The 20,047-nt window shown below is 44.3% G+C and overlaps 1 protein-coding gene across 1 annotated transcript in view; it reads right to left on the minus strand.

Moving 5' to 3' along the window:
• Positions 1-19,297, minus strand: part of nav2a (neuron navigator 2a) — a 1,224,858-nt gene extending 1,205,561 nt beyond the window's left edge. Inside the window, exon 1 of the mRNA XM_072466710.1 lies at positions 19,061-19,297. Within this exon, the coding sequence (XP_072322811.1) occupies positions 19,061-19,132 (72 nt within the window). The 5' untranslated portion in view covers positions 19,133-19,297. The remainder of the gene's footprint in view (positions 1-19,060) is intronic.
• Between the last annotated feature and the right edge of the window lie 750 nt (positions 19,298-20,047).

Raw genomic sequence — 20,047 nt, forward strand, 5'->3', positions numbered from 1 at the left:
CATCAGAGTTTCATTCCACACAGGACTAATATAAGTCAAGAAAACTGATTGTTGCTGCATAATTGCTGGAGATTTAAAAATTTAGGCACAGTCTGCATTTAATTTCTGGCAAATTACTCTGTAGTACTCTGTGATCAAATAGGATTTAAATGTTGAAGCTAAAAGATTTGCCTTCATCCCGTGAGTTATAAAGACCATTATAAAATTCTGTCAAACAAAATAAGCTGCAGATGTGCAATATTTTGATAGTAATGTCAACTATTAAAACATAAATGTGTGTAAAATACATAGCATGTGTCATCACTTTCAACAAACCTAGTTTTCTAATAACGTTTGTAACAACAGAAATCAATAACTATTAAACCACTAAATTCACTGTCAGAAAAAACAAAGCTTGCCTCAAAGGCAGTTTGAGTGCTCAATGAGAGATCAATGGCTTAATATATTGAAATTTATTCATTTTTCTGATTACAGTATCTTTAAGAGGCAAGATCAAATGAAGTTTACAATTTTTTAAAAATCATATTTTCTTCTCAAGTAACAAGATTAAGGGCAAGGTACAACTCTTAAAAGGGAATCATGATATCTGTTTTTATTTATAAATTTGACATCTTCCTAACCTCCCAACAGCCTCAAAACTGTAGGATGTTCTCTCGCAGGATGTAATAATTCATTAATATTTTATGTACATCTATGCGGAGACAACCTGTCTTCAGTTTAATTGATTTTTCAAAATCATTTTATATATTATTTCTTCAAACCACAACCACCCAAGACTAAGTGTTGCTGCTTAAAGGCAGGCAACATTTTAAGGACAAAATAATGAAGCGTTTGCACAGGTCATTGGTTTTGTCAATTCAAAACTTGTTCCATTTTATTTTCATTACATTATTTCTTGTTGAAAAAATTATAAATGATCACAACCAAACTTTAGATTTATCACAGATCTCAGGTGGTACAACTTGTGGCCATGAAATCATTAATACTTCAGAAATATATTTTTTTAAATAAACATTTTATTGAGGTATTTTTGGTATAGTAACAACAACAAAATAAACAATATACATAAAACCATAAATACAGTGCAAAAGCCATTTACCTTTCGTGCAGGTCCCACCCTTATTGACCCCCTACTCTAATCTAAACTACTCCCCCCACCCCTGGTCTGCTGACGATTAATTTTCCGCAAAGAAGTCGACAAACGGATGCACCTCCAGGTGAACCCTAACAGTGACCCTCTCAAGGCAAATTTGATTTTCTCCAAACAGAGAAAGCTAGCCATGTCCGATAGCCAGATCTCCAGAAATATTTTTAAGGCACCTTTTCTTTCGCGAACCTTAAAGGGATTTTCTTTCGTCACACTAATAATTTGCAGTTTCACCAGGATGAACTAGTCACAATCGCCACTTATTTTACATTTAGCTCGTCAGCCTCATGTATCACATTCCAACAGTGTCCTTGTGAGCATGACTTTTCATTGTCATGATGTGAAACCCAAAACAGCTTTAATGGGCCACAAAGAGTAGGAATCCATATTGTGAAACTGAAGTCATTTCCTGTGTCCTGTTACTGCAATTACTGTACTTCAATGTAGCATTAATATTATTTAACATCCAAATCAAGGGGCTCAACATGAACAGCTTTCATATTGTGCATAACTAATCACCACAAAAAAAACATTTCAGTCAGTCTCTTCAGAACTTGACTCATTGCAACATCACTTGTGATGCACTGAATAGGTCCAGCATCGGAATTTAGTCTATTTAACATAAACAGTGGAGCTTCACTGCACCTCAAAAGCTTCCGTTCTGAAGTATACTTTTTGAACATCAATTCATTGCCATCAATACATGCCTTGAAGAGCCAAATGGTAGAAAAGATTCAAAATGCAGGGTACAATATTTCTCATCCTGTGATGTACGTTCTAACACAGCTTATAGTACATCAGAATTATTTTCTCTACATTTTCTATGACACAGAGAAGATGTTTCCCTTTGTGGGCAAGACAGAACTAGAGGCATACATATAAAGTAGTCACAAATAAATCCAAGGGGCTGGTTTAGCACACTGGGCTAAACAGCTGGCTTGTAATGCAAAACAAGGCAGCAGCGTGAGTTCAATTCCTCCCTGAACAGGCGCCGGAATGTGGCAACTAGGGGTTTTTCACAGTAACTTCATTGAAGCCTACTTGTGACAATAAGTTATTATTAACTGGGATTTAGGAGAATCTTCATTACCCAAAGAGAGTGGTTATAACGTGGAATTTTGCAATCCCGGTCCGGAGTCACTGTCCATGTGGAGTTTGCACATGCTCCCCGTGTTTGCGTGGGCCTCAACCCCACAACTCAAAGATGTGCAGGGTAGGTGCATTGGCCATGCAAAACTGCCGCTTTATTGGGGAAAAAATGAATTGGTACTTTAAATATATCTTTTAAAAATAAAAAGATAATGTGGAATTTTCTACCACAGATGACTAGCACAGGTATATTTTTTTTAAATTTAGAGTACCCAATTCATTTTTTTCCAATTTAGTGGCAATTTAGCGTGGCTAATCTACCTGCATTTATTTTTGGGTTGTGGGGGTGAGACAAGCACAGTTACATTTAACGGGAAGCTTAACAAGCACTGAAAGTAATAGAAGGCTATTTTGATGGGAATGACGATGGACGGAAGCTTGTGTGGAGCATATATACTAGCATAGACCTATTAGTCTGAATGGTCTTTTTTCTGTCTATAATATGCAATGCATAGCATTAAAAAAGGGCTTAAATATGTAGATAATTTAAAACATACAATGGCAAACAATTTTTAAAAACTCTTTATTGAACAGATCCAAATAGTTATCTGCCAACCCAAGCATCTGGTCAGAATTTTATTTCTGGAGACAGCGCATCCCAAAAGATGTAATGTGGGCCCATTTCTGACAACTCTCCAAGTTGTTTGGATTTGCGACAATGACTTCCTGGGTGGATTACCATTGAACCACTTGACGTGTCAGTTAGATGCAGCTGAGTAGCTTGCCAGGACACTTCAGAGGGCAGTTACAGGTCAGACACATCAGTGTGGATCTGGAGTCACATCTCGGCCAAACTGATAAAGAAAGCCTTGGATTTGTTTTATGACAATCTGACAATTTCGTGCTCATTTTGGCAGATGTAAATAAAATAAATAAAAACTTTGTTTTTGAAACCAAATTTTTTAACTTTTAAAGCAGTTTTGAAAACAAATTCATTGCACTGCTAGTCCAATGCTCTGAATTACAAGACTACGAACACAAATGAATGGCGGAGCAGGGTCGAATGGCCAAATGACCTCCTGCTTCTAATTCCTAAATATAATTCCATGTATATTGCACTTCCATATTCCTTTTCCAGGGATGGAAACAAACCAGCAGTGAGGGGAAATGGATTGCTTTCTGTTAAAAATGTGTGCAGCCTTATGAGAGAAACCATTTGATGGTGATTCCAGCACTACTAAAATACATGTTCAGATATTTATAATGGGAGCTGGGTTAACATAAAATCTTGACATGTCAATGTAGAAACAGAACTAATTTCAAAATCTTCTGGAATTCCTGATATGCAAGGTGACAGCCAAAGAGGTACTGGGCCGCACCTTTAGGGGCCAAGCCCTCACCTTGACGGGCTAGGCCTGCGCCAGAGTGGTTGGCGTGCCGCCGGCCGGCGGGAAAGGACTTTGGCACCACGCCAGCCGGGTCCGAAAGGACTTCGCCGGCCGGCGGAAGTCCGCGCATGCGCGGGAGCGTCAGCAGCTGCTGACGTCATCCCCGCGCATGTGCAGGGGGGGGTGTCTCTTACGCGTCGGCCATGGTGAAGACTGTGGCCGAGGCGGAGGGAAAAGAGTGCCCCCACGGCACAGGCCCGCCCACGGATCGGTGGGCCCCGATCACGGGCCAGGCCACCGTGGGGGCACCCCCCTGGGGCCAGATCGCCCTGCGCCGCCCCTCCCCCCCCCCCCAGGACCCCGCCCACGCCGCCTAGTCCCGCTGGTAAGGGAGGTGGTTTCATTCTCGCCGGTGGGACAGGCATTCGAGTAGCGGGACTTCAGCCCATCGCGGGTCGGAGAATCGCCGGGGGGAGGACCCGCCGACCGGCGCGATTCCCGCCCCCGCCGAATATCCGGTGCCGGAGAATTCGGCAACCGGCGGGGGCGGGATTCACGCCAGCCCCCGCCGATTCTTCGACCCAGCGGGGGGTTGGAGAATCCCGCCCCTGAATTCTGAGCCCAAAAGACCAACTATCATGTGTGCCACTTATGTGAGAAGTTTACAACTGAATCTTCATATGTCCATTGAGAATTGTGTGGCGATAATTAGTTAGTTCAGTATAACCCTTCATGGTGCACAGTTTTAGCCTTTTAAAGGGTACAACAGTTACACAAGTGAATTTCTAATTATATAATTCAACAGAAACTAAATTAGACTGAAATTTCAAGTGGAAACAGGGGCATTTAGTAATAATAGCTTATTGTCACAAGTAGGCTTCAATGAAGTTACTGTGAAAAGCCCCTAGTCGACACATTCCGGCACCTGTGCGGTGAGGCCGGTACAGGAATTGAACCCACACTGCTGCCTTGTTCTGCATTACAAGCCACCTGTTTAGCCCACTGTGCTAAACCAGCTACTGTACAATTTCAATTTACTTTTCTGTTTGTGTGAGTTCTTGATGCAAGTTGTTGCTTATAGAGTACAAACAAACCAACATGGCAGCCCACCAGTGAAAAACTCAAACCCGGGGGGGGTTGGCTGGCTCAGTTGGCTGACATTGGTTCAATTCCCATACCGGCTGAGGTATCCATGAGGTTATCCTTTCAAACCTTGCCCCTTGCCTGAAGTGTGGTGACCCTCAGTTTAAATCACCACCAGTCAGCTCTCCCTCAAAAGGGCCTATGGTTCTCGGGGACGAGGGCGACTTTCACTCAAATGGCAGATTATACAAAAAGGATACAGCTACATTTTCAATCTGGTCCCTGTAGTGTTAACAGCAGCTGGCCAGAGTAAACTTCCAACTGTACAGCAATGTCAAGCACAGTGTAAATGGACTGCGATTACACACATCATAATTTATGCACACAAATGTATATTCACACTGTATTATCAAGTCAGTAACAGTGGCGCAGTGGTTAGCACTGCTGCCTCACGGTGCTGAGGATCTGGGTTCAATCCCAGCCCCGGGTCACTGCCATATGGAGTTCGTACATTCTCCCCGTCTTTGAATGGGGCTCACTCCCACAACCCAAAGATGTGCAGGGTAGGTGACCACGCTAAATTGCCCCTTAATTGGAAACATTTTTTAAAAGGTAAGTATCTATCTGACAATATGGAAAATTGACCACTTTTGACGATCCATATAAAGCAGGACAGATCCAATCCTGTCAATTACTGCCTATCAGTCTACTCTCAAATCATCAGCAAAGTGGTGGAAGGTGTCATCAATAGTACTATCAAGATGCACTTACTCAACAAAAGCCAGAGGATTAGAGAGTGGCAAATGTAACACCCTTATTCAATAAATGGTGTAAGGACAGTCCTAGCAACTACAAGTCAATTCGTCTAACACCAATGGTGGGTAAGGTTTTGAAATCCATAATGCTGGCCGAGCCAATGATGCCCAAATCCCATAAATGAGTGAAAAACATACTTTGTGACCATGAAATAAAAATAAAGACTGGGTGTCTCCTGGCATGGTGCATTGAAGTAGTATGTAGCTGGGCCATGTGGATTAGGAAATCCGCATGCTCCCAATCAATCTGTGTTGAGTTAACACAGATCTCAGTCGTAGAGGTGCTCCAATGTGCCTCAGTTCTCCATCCAGCCAATTCCCCATACCTGCTTACCAAGCAACCCCTGCTGAAAATGTGAATAAAACATTATCATATTTCTGTTTGCAAGAGCTTGAAGTGAGAACAATTGTTATCCCATACTATGACTGCACCTGAAAAAGAAATTCATGAAAGGCACTTAAGTACAAGTTGTTACTTTTATTCACATTGGGTCAGAGCAGGAGTGAGCTTGGTTGTGATGCCTCATGGTCAAATTACTCACGTATGAATGTTGTAACGATGCTCCTGTTAATCCCGGTCTGTCCCTTGTTGATTTTCCTTTTAATTTCTGTTATTCTGCTATTTCAATTTCTGTACCTGCACGATTAATGGGACCTATGCCTTTAAGTTGGACTTCACCTTTAATTTGAAAATAACAAGGCACTCCAGCAGGATGTACTGTTTGGTCTGACATCAGTGACATCAGTCTGACATCAGTCTCACCTCTTGATGAGCTTGACTGTCGGCCAATAGACTGTTTCAGATTGCCAGGATTTAGCTGATAATCTATGCTGATTGGTGCTGAACGTTAACAGAGAACATACAGTGCAGAAGGAGGCCATTCGGCCCATTGAGTCTGCACCAACCCACTTAAGCCCTCCCTTCCACTCTATCCCCGTAACCCAATAACCCCTCCTAACCTTTTTGGTCACTAAGGGCAATTTATCATGGCCAATCCATCTAACCTGCACATCTTTGGATTGTGGGAGGAAACCGGAGCACCCGGAGGAAACCCACGCAAACACGAGGACAATGTGCAGACTCCGCACAGACAGTGACCCAGCGGGGACTCGAACCTGGGACCCTGGGACTGTGAAGCCACAGCGCTATCCACTTGTGCTACTGTGCCACCCTTCTGGATATACCATTCTGGAATATTCCTTCCTCTGTGAGACTGTTTCCAGTTTTTAGTTTTGTTTTGAATTCAGAGCTGAAGGAGGCTCTTTGAGTTTCTCTCGCCCTGAAAGGATAAAACTCTCAAACACCTCAGCTGAAGCTCTCTCCAGAGAAATGGATCCAGCCAGCTTTTCCTCTATCCAATCCGAGGGTCTTTAATTTCCGAAGACAGAGCTGGAAGGAACTCTTTGGGTTTCTCTCTTTTTTTACAGACCTCTCCAAAATCTAATTGAAGCTGCTTCTCTGGTACTCTGTTTTTCTTCAGTAAAGCTAGGGGACATTCTGGTGAGTCTGGAAACCAGTTGATTTTGAACCACATCGGAAGCTGGGGAGAAAGTGAGACCGAGGGTCTGATGGATCAAACTGGCCTGGGGCTGTTCTTTCGAGTGAAAGACCAGTGCAATAAAAGTTAAAGTGACTGCCACAGAGGAATAAATAAATAAATAATAGGAAAGCCTATATCCTGGGAGTTCTGACTGAATGTTATCACCAGAAGACCCTTGTTAGCAATCCAACCACTGGCTTCAATCACTCGGCCTTCTGGAAGGACAGCCTACTGCTTCAGCGACTTCAACATTCGAAGCAAAGGGACTCATCTACCATTTCATATTTTAATTCCTATTATTTGTACCCCTCCCCCTCCCTCTTTATGTGACTGTCTTGTGTGTGTTTGGGTAGAGGGTGCGACGGTAAAAGGTGGGAGTAGTAGATTAGCTGGCCGTTATTCTATTATAAGTAGTGCAAGTCTTATCTCTAATTTTGTTTTAAATAGACAGCTTTGTGCTTCACTTGCAAACCTGGGGCGGGATTCTCTGACCCCCCGCTGGGTCGGAGAATCGCCGGGGGTGACATGAATCCCGCCCCCGCTGGCTGTCGAATTCTCTGGCGCCGGAGCTTTGGCGGGGGCGGGAATCGCGCTTCGCCGGTCAGCAGGCCCCCCCCCCCCCCCCGGCGATTCTCCGGCCCGCGATGGGCCGAAGTCCCGACCGTTCTATGTAGATCCCACTGGCGTAAATTGGAGTTGGTCCCTTACCAGTGGGTCCTGGCGGCGCGGGCGGGCTCCGGGGTCCTGGGAGGGTCGCGGGGCAATCTGGCCCCGGGGAGTGCCCCCACGGTGACCTGGCCCGCGATCGGGGCCCACCGATCCACGGGCGGGCCTGTGCCGTGGGGGCACTCCATTCCTCCGCGCCGGCCATGTAAGCCTCTGCGAAGCTGACACTCCCGCGCATGCCCGGACCCGTGCCGGCTGGCGGAGACCCTTCGGCCCCGGCTGGCGCGGCGCCAAAGGCCTTCCACACCGGCCGGCAGGGCGCAAACCACTCCGCCGCCGGCCTAGCCCCTGAAGGTGCGGAGGATTCGGCACCTTTGGGGCGGCCCGACGCCGGAATGGTTCCCGCCACTCCACTGCGCCGTTTCTGCCCGCCCTGCCCATAGTGTTTGTAAGTCATTGGAGCAGCCAAGGGCCAAACACATCAGAAACTTTATACAAATTATTGGTTAATTCACTTATGTTGGGACTCTGGGGTCTGTTGGGCTAGAATCGACTGCGCACTAACCCAGGGTGTCGTAACAATGTCCGTTTGGACAGGATCAGCTTGCCCTTAACAGCAACACAATCACCTCTGGGTCAGAAAGGGTTCAAACCGTACTTTAGGACCTTCCTATATTCATTCACGAGATCTGGCCATCGCCTCCAGGCCAGCATTTTTTGCCCATCCCTAATTGCCCTAGAGAAGGCAGTGGTAAGCCATCTTCTTGAAAGGATGTAGTCTAAGTGGTGCAGGTACACCCACAGTGCACAGATTAACTCTTTCTTCTCGGCTGATATTCAGTCAGATAATGAAGGAATGCTGCACTGTCAAAGGTGCCATCTTTGCCTAGTGTGCCACAATGGTAAAATATGTTATGCCACATTTTCAACAAACAACAACGTTTCCTGGCCAACATTTATCCCTCAAACACCACCGGCAAAGTAGATTAATTGTTTATTTGATTTATTGTCACGTGTACCGAGGTACAGTGAAAAGTATTGTTCTGCGTACAAACCAGACAGATCGTTCCATACATGAAAAAACACATAGGACATCCATAAATACAAAATGTAAATACATAGTCACAGGCATCGGGTGAAGCATACGGAGGGAGTATAGTACTACTCAGTAGAGAAGAATTGTGAAGAGATCAGTTCAGTCCATAAGAGGGTCATTCAGGAGACTGGCAACAGTGGGGAAGAAGTTGCTTATGAACCTGTTTTCCTGTAAAATGACAGTCGCCGCAATTCACTTTTGAATATCTAAGAATATTAATGCCAGTTTATAAATTCAAATTCAGGACAAATGAACACTTGTGGATCTTTACTTCAGTCAATTCTTTCAAGGCAGTAATTGGGAAAGGGAGAATACTGGAGAGAAAAATGAGGCAGAAATAAAGGGCTGGATTCTCCGCAGCCCTGCGTCGAAATTGCATTTGGCGCAGGGGCGAAGAATCAACTTCTACAGGACAGCACGGTGGCGCAGTGGTTAGCATTGCTGTCTCACGGCGCCGAGGTCCCAGGTTCGATCCCGGCTCTGGGTCACTGTCCGTGTGGAGTTTGCACATTCTCCCCGTGTTTGCGTGGGTTTCGTCCCCACAACCCAAAGATGTGCAAGATAGGTGGATTGGCCATGCTAAATTGCCCCTTAATTGGAAAAATATATAATTGGGTACTCTAAAAAAAAATTTTAAAGAATCAACTTCTGCGCCAAAATCGGGCCTGGTGCCTGTCCGGCGATTCTCTGGGAACCGAGAATCGGTGTTTTCACGAATTACTCCATGCGGCTGGGAGGGCTATTGCTAGAGGCCCGTCCAGCGATCCTCCGCTCCCAACAGGCCGAGTTCCCAACGGCGTGGAAGTAACATGCTATGGCTGGTCGTGACTCTCGCGTGGCAGCTGTGGAATCAGTCCGCGGCCGCCCTGGGTGGGGGTGGAGTGATCGGGCACGGGTGAGGGGGGGGGCCTTATGGGCAGCCGGGGACAGATCGGGCTGGTCGGATCTTCCAGCGCGCGGCCAATCGGGGGGCCCTACATTTTCCAGCTGCCTCTGCGGTCCGAGTCCGCCATGGCGCTCGGCACGGCCGCTGGAGGCCGTCGCCGTGCGCATATGCGGACTCAAAATCGGAAGTGCGGGAGCCCGTATCCGCAACTAAAGCTGTGTGATTCACTCTTGGTCCCTGCTGGCCCCCTACAGGTAAGGGAATCGACTAATAATTTTTTGGAAACTCGGGAGTGAAACGCCAGCGTTTTTACGCCGGCGTGGGGGCATAGTCTCATTTTGGGAGAATCCAGCCCAAGGTTTTAAATTAAATAAATATTTAAGAAATGTGAATTGAAAGAATAATCCCTTCAATTCTTTCATCTTTATTTTAATTTTCAAAACAAATGAAGAACTGGGCTTGATAACACACTGCAAGCAGTTTTTAGGCATTGAAATGGCTGTATTCTGACATATGCACCAATCGCTCCAGGCATAAGAACCTGTTATGGTGTATGCGCAGATTTGACAGATAGCACATGGTCAGTTCTCTCATTCATACAATTATCCAGATGGCAAATACAACCCACCATCAGGACCTGCACAAAACGTTGGGAGACTGGTGTGGTGAGGGTGGGAAGATAATAAACAAATGGCCCAAAAAAGCAGGAGCCAGGGCCAACCACCTGTCATCAATGGAAAAGCATAACATCAAACAGTCAAAGAACAAAGAAAAGTACAGCACAGGATCAGGCCCTTCCGCCCTCCAAGCCTGTGCCGACCATGCTGCCTGTCTAAACTAAAATCTTCTGCACTTCCAGGGTCTGTATCCCTCTATTCCCATCCTATTCATGTATTTGTCAAGATGCCCCTTAAATGTCACTATCGTCCCTGCTCCCACCACCTCCTCCGGCAGCCAGTCCCAGGCACCCACTACCCTCTGTGTAAAACAGTTGCCTCGTACATCTCTATACCTGGCCCCTCGCACCTTAAACCTATGCCCCCTAGTATTTGACCCCTCTACCCTGGGAAAAAGCCTCTCACTATCGAGCCCTTGTATAGCTAGCAAGGATTTATTTTCTCTCACTCTGGTAACCTGCAGCAGCAGGATAATCTGCAGCCATCAACCAACAAGCCTTATGATTTAAGACCAGTTGTATATTTCAATAAATTGCTGAAGATAGGTGTGACAATCAAAGATTTGCGAATCAAAATTGTACACTGGTGAATGAGATCCTTCAACACATAAATGTGTGAAAACGGGACAAAATGCTTCATTTCATATTAGCAATTTGGTTTCCTTCCATATCGTTCATATTACAAAATACAATGTGCAAATTGCCTTTTAGGGCATACAGAAAACATAATTTGGATTCACATCAGTATGCTAATCTAACCACAAGACAGTAGCAACATTGCTGTTATTTTCCTGCAGATGTCCATGCTACAGAGTAGCAACTTACCACATATGCAGTGAAGCCGATGCCAATTTGACAACTTAAAAAAAGGAACCCAAATCAAACTGAGAGCAATAACAAATTGGTACAATCTGCTCAACATTAATGTTGCATGAAGAAAATTACAGTTTGAAGTAAATTAAATCTGGGAATTGAAACAGTCAAAAAAATTAACTTCAGCAACGTGTAATTTCCTCATCTTTTTCACTCACCATCTTCAATTAAACCTGCAACATTCTGCACATTGTAAAATGGGCAAAATCAGCTCTCAACAGACTAAGCATTGCCAGCCACATTTACTGAAAAAGTTAACCTTAGGAGCGGCTTGAACTAAAATATTAGAGGTATATTTTGCTTTCTTTGAACAGTTGAAGTAAAAGTCATTTACTGAATAATTCTAAACCTCACTAGTTCAGTGAACGAATTGTTTGAAAGTGGCACACAAAACAAAACTTATCATAGCTGGCTCATACACATTAACCGTTAACCTTTCACAGTTAATCCTTAAAGAACTAATCAAATTATTTGACACTGACAATGTGGCTAACTCTTAACTGCCCTCTGAAATGGCCTAGCACGTCACTCAGTTCGAGGGCTATTACGAATGGGGAACAAATGCTGGCCTCGTCAGTGACACCCGCATCCCATGAACGAATAGATAGAAACAAAGGGCGGAATTCTCCAGCCCTTCCCGCAGAAAAGTTTTCCCGTTCCGGAGGTGGCTCGCCAGCATGCTTCAGGTCTTACTGAAGTTGACCCCCTCTGCGGATTTCCCTATGGTGGCACGAGTAAGGGATATAAATCGCAGAACCGGAAGATCCCGCCGGAGACTGATGGCGAAGATCCCTCCTCCATTAAGGGAAAACCCATTGCGGTGGGGGAGGGACTGAAGAATTCTGTCCAAAAATTCTCACCACAGTTATTCTCAGCAGTTTGAAAACTGACAAATAATGAACCGCACTTGGAATTTTGGCATTTAAAGAAGGATAAGATGCACTGCCCTTTCAATATACATCAGTGATCCATATTAGGCACCAATATGAACTGTGGTACAGTTAGAATTACTGGTCTGAGTTACATTTCTAAGGGGCGAGGTTGGGTCGAGGGTGATACTATGTGCGAAAGGAAGAGAAATGCATCAACAAATTGGAGTAGCAGTTATCGCTAAACTGTTACTGGGCACCTACTGTCTTGATTTGGAGAATGGAAAGAAGAAAACATATTTGCTCACTTTCCCATCCGCAATCATTGTGGGAACCAAAAATAATGAATTTTACTTTTAAATGTAAAATGCACAATTGAACTCTGGACAGTACAAATAAATCCCACATGGAAAAAAAATGATTTGGTAGCAACTATAATTCTTTAGTCAAAATATTTAATTCACAGATAACTAGTTCAGAAATCTACGAAAAAACATGAAACCGTTGGCCAACAATTTTTTTAGGAACAATTTCTTCATGTTTATCTACTACAAAGCAACTGACAGATAAGGAAACTATAATCCAGTCATGATTATATCCATCTCCAGTACATTAAACAGAACTATTAAGTAAGCCTACAGCAATGAGCTTAGACAGATAAGCCTTTTATTAAACGAAAAGACTCACAATATTACTCTGCGTATCTAGAAGTATTTGGTTGAAGGTTTCACTATTGTCTACTCCTTCAATTTTAATGTAACAGAAATTGGAAGATATTACAATAGAAAGGCGCAACACGTTTCAAACAAGGAATTTCATATGTACGGACTCTTCGTTTTAAAAGTATAGCACTTGTAGATAATATTGGATTATGCCTTTTGAACGTTTCATTCCATCAACGTCTTTCTTATTAATGTGAAACAAGAATCCAAAGTAATCTTTTGTAAACTTGATTAGTACTGTAAAGCATATTTAGATAGATGCAAGTTATATATTTAGAGGAATTCTTTAAAAATATCTTGCTACATTTCCCACAACATTGAATATAAAAAATCTGTTACAAAGAAATATTCACACTCATTAATCTATGTAGTTGATCGACAAGCATTAGTCAGGACTAATGTCAGATTATGAAACTGATTGGTTAGTGGAAAGCCCTCTGGCCACTGAGATTTAGAGATAGACTTTGCAGGCATCATGTAGTAATGCTAATCTTTGTAGATTTACCATTTCAGAAAGCATTTATTAATAGCCTCTACAGCCAATTTCAAACTCCTATTTTCATCAAGAGAAGCCATCCAGCTTTTGAGTGACCCAACAATGCCTGAAACAAAATGTTTATTTCACAATTCGCTTGCACAGCTTTGCCAATGAGTCAAGCCACCTCACCTTCGCAACATGGGTGTGCATGTTCAGCCAAACCATTATTTTTCTTACGAATTACAACTTGTTCATGTGTACAGGAAGGTACGTCAGCATCTGCTTATTTATTACGTACTTGTGTGACACCCATTGTTCAGTGGTAGCCCACCTGCTTCCGAGTGGAAGGTCATGGGTTCAAGTCGTACTTAAAAGACTTCAGCACAGAATCTAGGCTGTCACTCCAATTCAGTAATGAGGGAGTGCCACACTGCTGGAGGTGCCGTTGGGCAAGGCATTAAACCTTTGCTCTCAAGTGGCATCAAAGATCAAATGGCAGTATTTTGAAGAAGAGCAGAGAAGTTCTCCCCAGTGCGCTGGCCAACATTTATCTCCCAATCAACTATTTGTTATTTAAAAAAAAGATTATCTGCCCATTGTTAGGCCTCACGGTCTTAACTGGTGCCTTTCCTACATTCCAACATCACAACATTTCCTACATTACATCAGTGGCAATACTTGAAAAATAAGTATTTAATTGACTGTAAATTGTTTTGGGGACACCCTTTGGTCTTCAGAGATACTGGGTGGCATGGTAGCACAGTGGTTAGCACTGTTACTTCATAGCGCCAGGTTCAATTCTCCTGCTTGGATCACTGTCTGTGCAGAGTCTCCACGTTCTCCCAGTGTCTGCGTGGGTTTCCTGCGGGCGCTCCCGTTTCCTCCCATAAGTCCCGAAAGACGTGCTGTTAGGTAATTTAGACATTCTGAATTCTCCCACTGTGTACCCAAACAGGCGCTGGAATGTGGCGACTAGGGGATTTTCACAGTAACTTCATTGCAGTGTTAATGTAAGCCTACTTGTGACAATAAAGATTCCCCGTTAGGGTGTTGACGCCAGGACTGAATTGTGTGTGGTTTGCGTTCCCATTGGGGGCGGTACTTGTGGACCAATTCAGGACATGCTAATAGGCCAGGACACTGCTAACGCGAATTCCGAGCAATTCCCGGCCCTGCTGGCATTCTAACCGCTGGAGGCCGGCATTATAATAATCGTTTATTGTCACAAGTAGGCTTCAATGAAGTTACTATGAAAAGCCCCTAGTTGCCACATTCCGGCACCTGTTCGGGGAGTCTGGTACGGGAATTGAACCCGCGCTGCTGGCCTTGTTCTGCATTACAAGCCAGCTGTTTAGGCCACTGTGCTAAACCAACCCAAAGAACCTGCCAGCCTGGCTGTTTTTAAGTGTTCCACTTACCACACACTCGCTGCAGCCACCAAGAGGGCTGACAGAAGACCTGCCCCCTCCCAAGAACAGGGGTCCGAGGTGGACCCACAGCTCCATGCCAGTGAGGAGCGGAGAGACTCCCTTTCCCCCAGCGTGGGTAGCCTCAAGCCTGAACACTGCTTAGGAGGTGGTGGCAGAGGCAGTCAATGCTGCCGGTCCCTTGAGAAAGAGACAGATGGTGATCCAGAGGGGTGGGGGTCACTGGTGAGTCCTCTGTCCTGAGAGGGGCAGAGAACCAGGAGGGGTTCCAAAGAGTGCGGTGCAGGTGTCCTCTGGTTGGGGTGAGGGCTGCTAATCCCCTGCTTCTCTGCAATGGGGCAGTGCTTCTGAAGAGTGCCAACACCTAGTGGGCTCCTGATTGAGCTTTGCCATGCCCATCCCCTTGATGAAGCAGCTGGGGCAAAGGGGTGTCCAACCCACTAATCACATTTATCATAGAATTTACAGTGCTGAAGGAGGCCATTCGGCCCATCGAGTCTGCACCGGCCCTTGGAAAGAGCACTCTACCCAGGCCCACACCTCCACCCTATCCCCGTAACCCCACAACCTTTTTGGACACTAAGGGTAATTTAGCGTGGCCAATCCATCTAACCCGCACACCTTTGGACTGTGAGAGGAAACCGGAGCACCCGGAGGAAACCCACGCACACACAGGGAGGACATGCAGACTCCGCACAGACAGTGACCCAAGCCGGGAATCAAACCTGGGACCCTGGAGCTGTGAAGCAACAGTGCTAACCATTGTGCTACCGTGCAATCGGCACCAGGCACGGACCTCAATTTTGGACAGACGCCCGATTCTTCGCCCGATTCCGGTTTGTGGCAGAGAATTTCACCCACTTTATAAATGCAAGTTTTTTCTTTAGTTATTACAGATATAAATGTCAGTCCCTATCCAGAATTAAAACTGAACACAATTATATTTTCCAGCTAAAATAAACCTTGCCCACTTACTTCATCATCAGTAAAAACAACAAATGCCTTTCAAGAACCAAGATTAGTTCAGGTAACACTTGCAAACATTGCTCAGTACATTTACTTATCTACATGTTAAATCTGTCATACAGTGGTGTGACATCTCAATATATGTTCAGCTGCCTTTGACTATATTCGCATACACAAATAGTTGACATTGTACAGTACAATTTGGAGTGACATTCATCTGCATAACAATCACAATGCATACTTAATATCGTGGAAATAAATCATATGGTCTTAGGAAGAATAGACTAAACACTGCAGTTTGAAATGTTCGGGAACCGGAATTATCAGAAACAGAAGCAATGTGTTCATGTTGAGATCCTCTGTTTTCTGTAAGCCAGTCTTAGCTTTACATTAGTGGCAGCTCTATTAAATATTCACGTTTTTTTGAAGTATCTGTGTATATAAAAAATACAAATGCAGATTTTTTTTCTCCTCCAGGAGCAAGAGCCACCAAGTGGCACAGAAGGCATGAATGAGAAATGTAAGAATGCATTAGGGATTCATGTGAAATGACAGTTTCTACAGCTACCCAAAGGCATTCTAAGAAGCACAAAGATACTAGCCAATGTTCTTTTGCCAGAATAAGATCAAGTCACCATTGCTGGGAGCACTTGTTTGGGTGCATCTACCTTAAGACAAGACAGGAGAAAAATACTGAAATGTAAAAACGCATATTCCTAGCCATTCATTGTTGGTATTCAGTACTGATTCAGATCAATCACGCCATGACAATGCAAAATTTTCTCCAGAAACAAACTCCAATCATGATGTTATAGTAGAACCTCATTTTCCTAATCTAACTAGAATATGTAAAGGTTGTGCTATAAAAACTAAGGTTTTGCACATTCAAACTGAATCCAGGATTTAATCAACTGTGCGGGTCAGGTGGATTGGCCATGATTTAAAGTTAAGCAACCACATAACACAAAGTTTGCATAAACAAAGTTCCAGAAACTATCATTTAAAACAAATAATGAACAAGTATTTCAGTATTTGCTCATTACTTTGGTCTCAAGGTGTTCCCGTTTTGGTTTTTTTGCAATTTTGTCAAGATATTCCCTCACCAGAGTCAAGTTTCTTCTTTCAGCCGATAGAAGAGACGATCCGGACAGTTGTCGATATTGTTTGGTCAAACAACTTATTAAAGACGCACTGGCCCCTCTAAGGTTTGATTTTTGCAACTGAAATATTACACCTATCAAGCCACACTCCAAGCAGTGGAATAAATTATTAAGAATAGGATTTGAGCTCAAGGGCCTTTGCTCAAGAGGGTACATAATATTCCACCAGACTATCTGGCTCCTTGTATTTGGATTGAAATCCAAGCAAATGCGATGAGTTATGGATTTTTGTTAACAAATAGCACGATGCAATGCATGGTTCGCTGGTGTATCCTTACAGTTTTTCCAAGGAGTTAAGGAACAAAATTTCCTTGATTCCATCCATCCAAGTCACCCATAAACATCTGCTGAGAAACAATGAAGGATGATTTGCCCCACTATTATTGTCTTCCGCACTTAAGGATAGCATTGAAGACTTCCTAGTAACACTGAAAATTCTCTACCCGACAATCTTAGACACAAACTTGGGTCTTAATACTGTTTGGTTCAGTGTCTTTTTTCAATATGAGATTAACCATTTCACCAGATACACAAATCCCCTCAGTCGCGATTTTGATCAAAGATTTAACTTGTCGTGGACAATCTCCCACACCTTTTTGTTGCATTCTGCCTGCACATTACTGACATTCTCAACACCAACTAGATACTAGAAATGTTACTGATGCTTTTTATTAAACAGCAGTCAAACCAAAACCAAGTGCACATGCTATTCATGTCACTACTGAGAAGAACATAAGAAATAGGGCAGGAAGAAAGATTCCCAACCCTTTGAGTGGAAAATATTCTCCTCACCTCAATTCTAAATGGTCATCTTCTTCTTTGGCATTTGTGACCCCATATTCTGGATTCCCCAGCCAAGGAAAACATCCTACCAGCATCAACCCCTGTAAAGCCTCTTAAGAATTGTATATGTTAGATTGCCTCCGATTCTTATCAATTCTGGGCCATATGTAGCCTGTCTACTCAATCGCATTCCAGTTGAGTGAATCTTCATTGCACTTTAATGTCAGTACATCGTTCCTAAGGTAAGAAAACCAAAACTTCACACATTCCTCCAGGTGTGGTCTCACTTTGTACAATGCAATGCTTTTCAAGTTAAGAGCAGGCTCCACTTTCAACTTACTTCAGCAACACTTGGCTGATTCTACGAGAGTGGCAAACCGCCAGCACAGAGTGATTTAAAGAAGAGTGGTCATATTTGTGTTATACCTAAGCGTAAACCCTTCAGATTTACAGCAAAATACTGGTGCATTTGTGAAAAAAAACTTAAGTGATCAATTGGACAAGTAAATCAGTATAATAAGCTTTTTTAAAACCTATATTAAATTCAAGTTATTTTTAAATTACTAAATAGTTAATATATAACACACCAGTCCTTCAAAACGTGACACAAGTACCAATGCCAGCAAAGCAAGTTGCAACACATTCCACCAAAATAACCAATTAGTTTGGTCTTTGCAAAATACAACCTCAATTTTTAAATCCGAAATCATTTTGAGGCCACAATTTCTACACAAAGTACTTTTTGGAACAGATTTACAGTGAGTTGTATATCAAATCATTAGTGGCTCTCTGTAAACACGTGGGGAAGAGACGAGAGCCGACTGCGAGCAGTCATTGAATATAATCCCGCATATAACGTTATGAAATTTAATAATCGCCGTGACAATTGGGGTAAAGTTAAAATGAACATCACCAAAGCGTGGCCAATTGATGTTATCACAGCTGCCACCGCAGCCTGACTTTGGGTAATATTACAGAGCCGCAGATTCCGTGCGGTCAGTGCCAAGAGCAAGATGAGCCTCATCAACAATGCACAAGATCCCCTAATTGCGTATTAATTTTATGGCCAGTGTTGCATTTCACGGACCTCACAATCACCCATTTACAGTTTTCATCTGCTGGTCAGTGTGGACAAAGCACCACCAACATCTTTTTAAAATAAAGAATCAAACAAATGAGACATCACAAGAATGAAGTTGTCAAATGTTATAAAAGTGCTGGCAAAAAACAAACAGCAACTGTCCAAATAGGCGACAATCTTTGTTTCCAGTGTGCACGAGTGAGAAGACTTTTAATGTCCTGAACTTTAGACAGAGCCACCTCTGCACGTTGCAGCTCCTGGTGAGGAGAGCCCTGCAGAGGGGCAGTGTCAGCAAATGGCATTTGATCACTTACTCTTTTCTGGTCTTCCAGCCCATGGGTGACAGGCTTCCTCTGGTGCCGGCTCGGCTCGGCTCCCGTTTCCATCTCCAGCCTCAGAAAGTCCCTGGTCGTCAGCTCCGAATCGACAAGTCCCGGGCTGGTCGCCACACACACACAAGAAGCCAAACATTCAGCCCGCCAGCTGGTGCCTCAGGCCGGCTCTGGTGCTGTCACCCATCACAGGGAGGGGGCGAGGTTCGGACTAATCAAACTTTCCCGGGGTTGGAATTCCCTCTCCCCCCCTGGTTATCCTGCCCCCTCACCCACCCACCCTCCTCCTCCTGGTTAAAAGGTGCACTCTCGCCGCTTCAATCTGGAGTGGGCAGGGCAGCCAGATTCCCAGCGCGAATTGAGGGCCGGTGCTCCCCGCCACATTATCGCTCCGGCAGCCTCTCCATTTTAGCCAGAAACGTGCGGGCGGGCGATGTGCCGGGGGTGGAGGGGGGAAGGAGCCGCCAGTCTTGTCCGCCACGTTGATGTGACCAGCATCACTCCCCCAGGCCTGCCTGCTCTCACTCTCTCTCTCTCTCTCTGTGTAGAGATGGACGTGTGATGATCAATCCCACCCGTCTCCTCTCCCCCCTCCAAAAACAAAACACTTGCAGCTACAGATTTCTTTTGTCAGCCGGCCGGCAGAGTGCTTGCTGCCGCAAGTTTGCAGAGACAGAGAGAGGAGCCCTTGGAAGAGGAGGGATGGGGGATGGGGGGGGGTCTGCCAATGCAAGGTTCCCCTTCTGGTGCAATGATAAAGTAGAGAGAACAGATTTGTTGTTTTTTGTTTTTAAAGAGACCACAGGTAATCCTGCGTTGCTCAGTAACGTGAATTATCAATGCAACTGCAGAGTGTGTGTGAGTGAGTGAGAGATGGGTTTGCAAAACCTCCAGAAATGCAATAGTCCCACACACACACCAATAAAGCAGTCCCTTTCTCTCAGCCGGATAGCGGGCCAGCCACATTAA

Source organism: Scyliorhinus torazame, chromosome 10, assembly GCF_047496885.1.
Source record: "Scyliorhinus torazame isolate Kashiwa2021f chromosome 10, sScyTor2.1, whole genome shotgun sequence".
Lineage (NCBI taxonomy): Eukaryota > Metazoa > Chordata > Chondrichthyes > Carcharhiniformes > Scyliorhinidae > Scyliorhinus > Scyliorhinus torazame.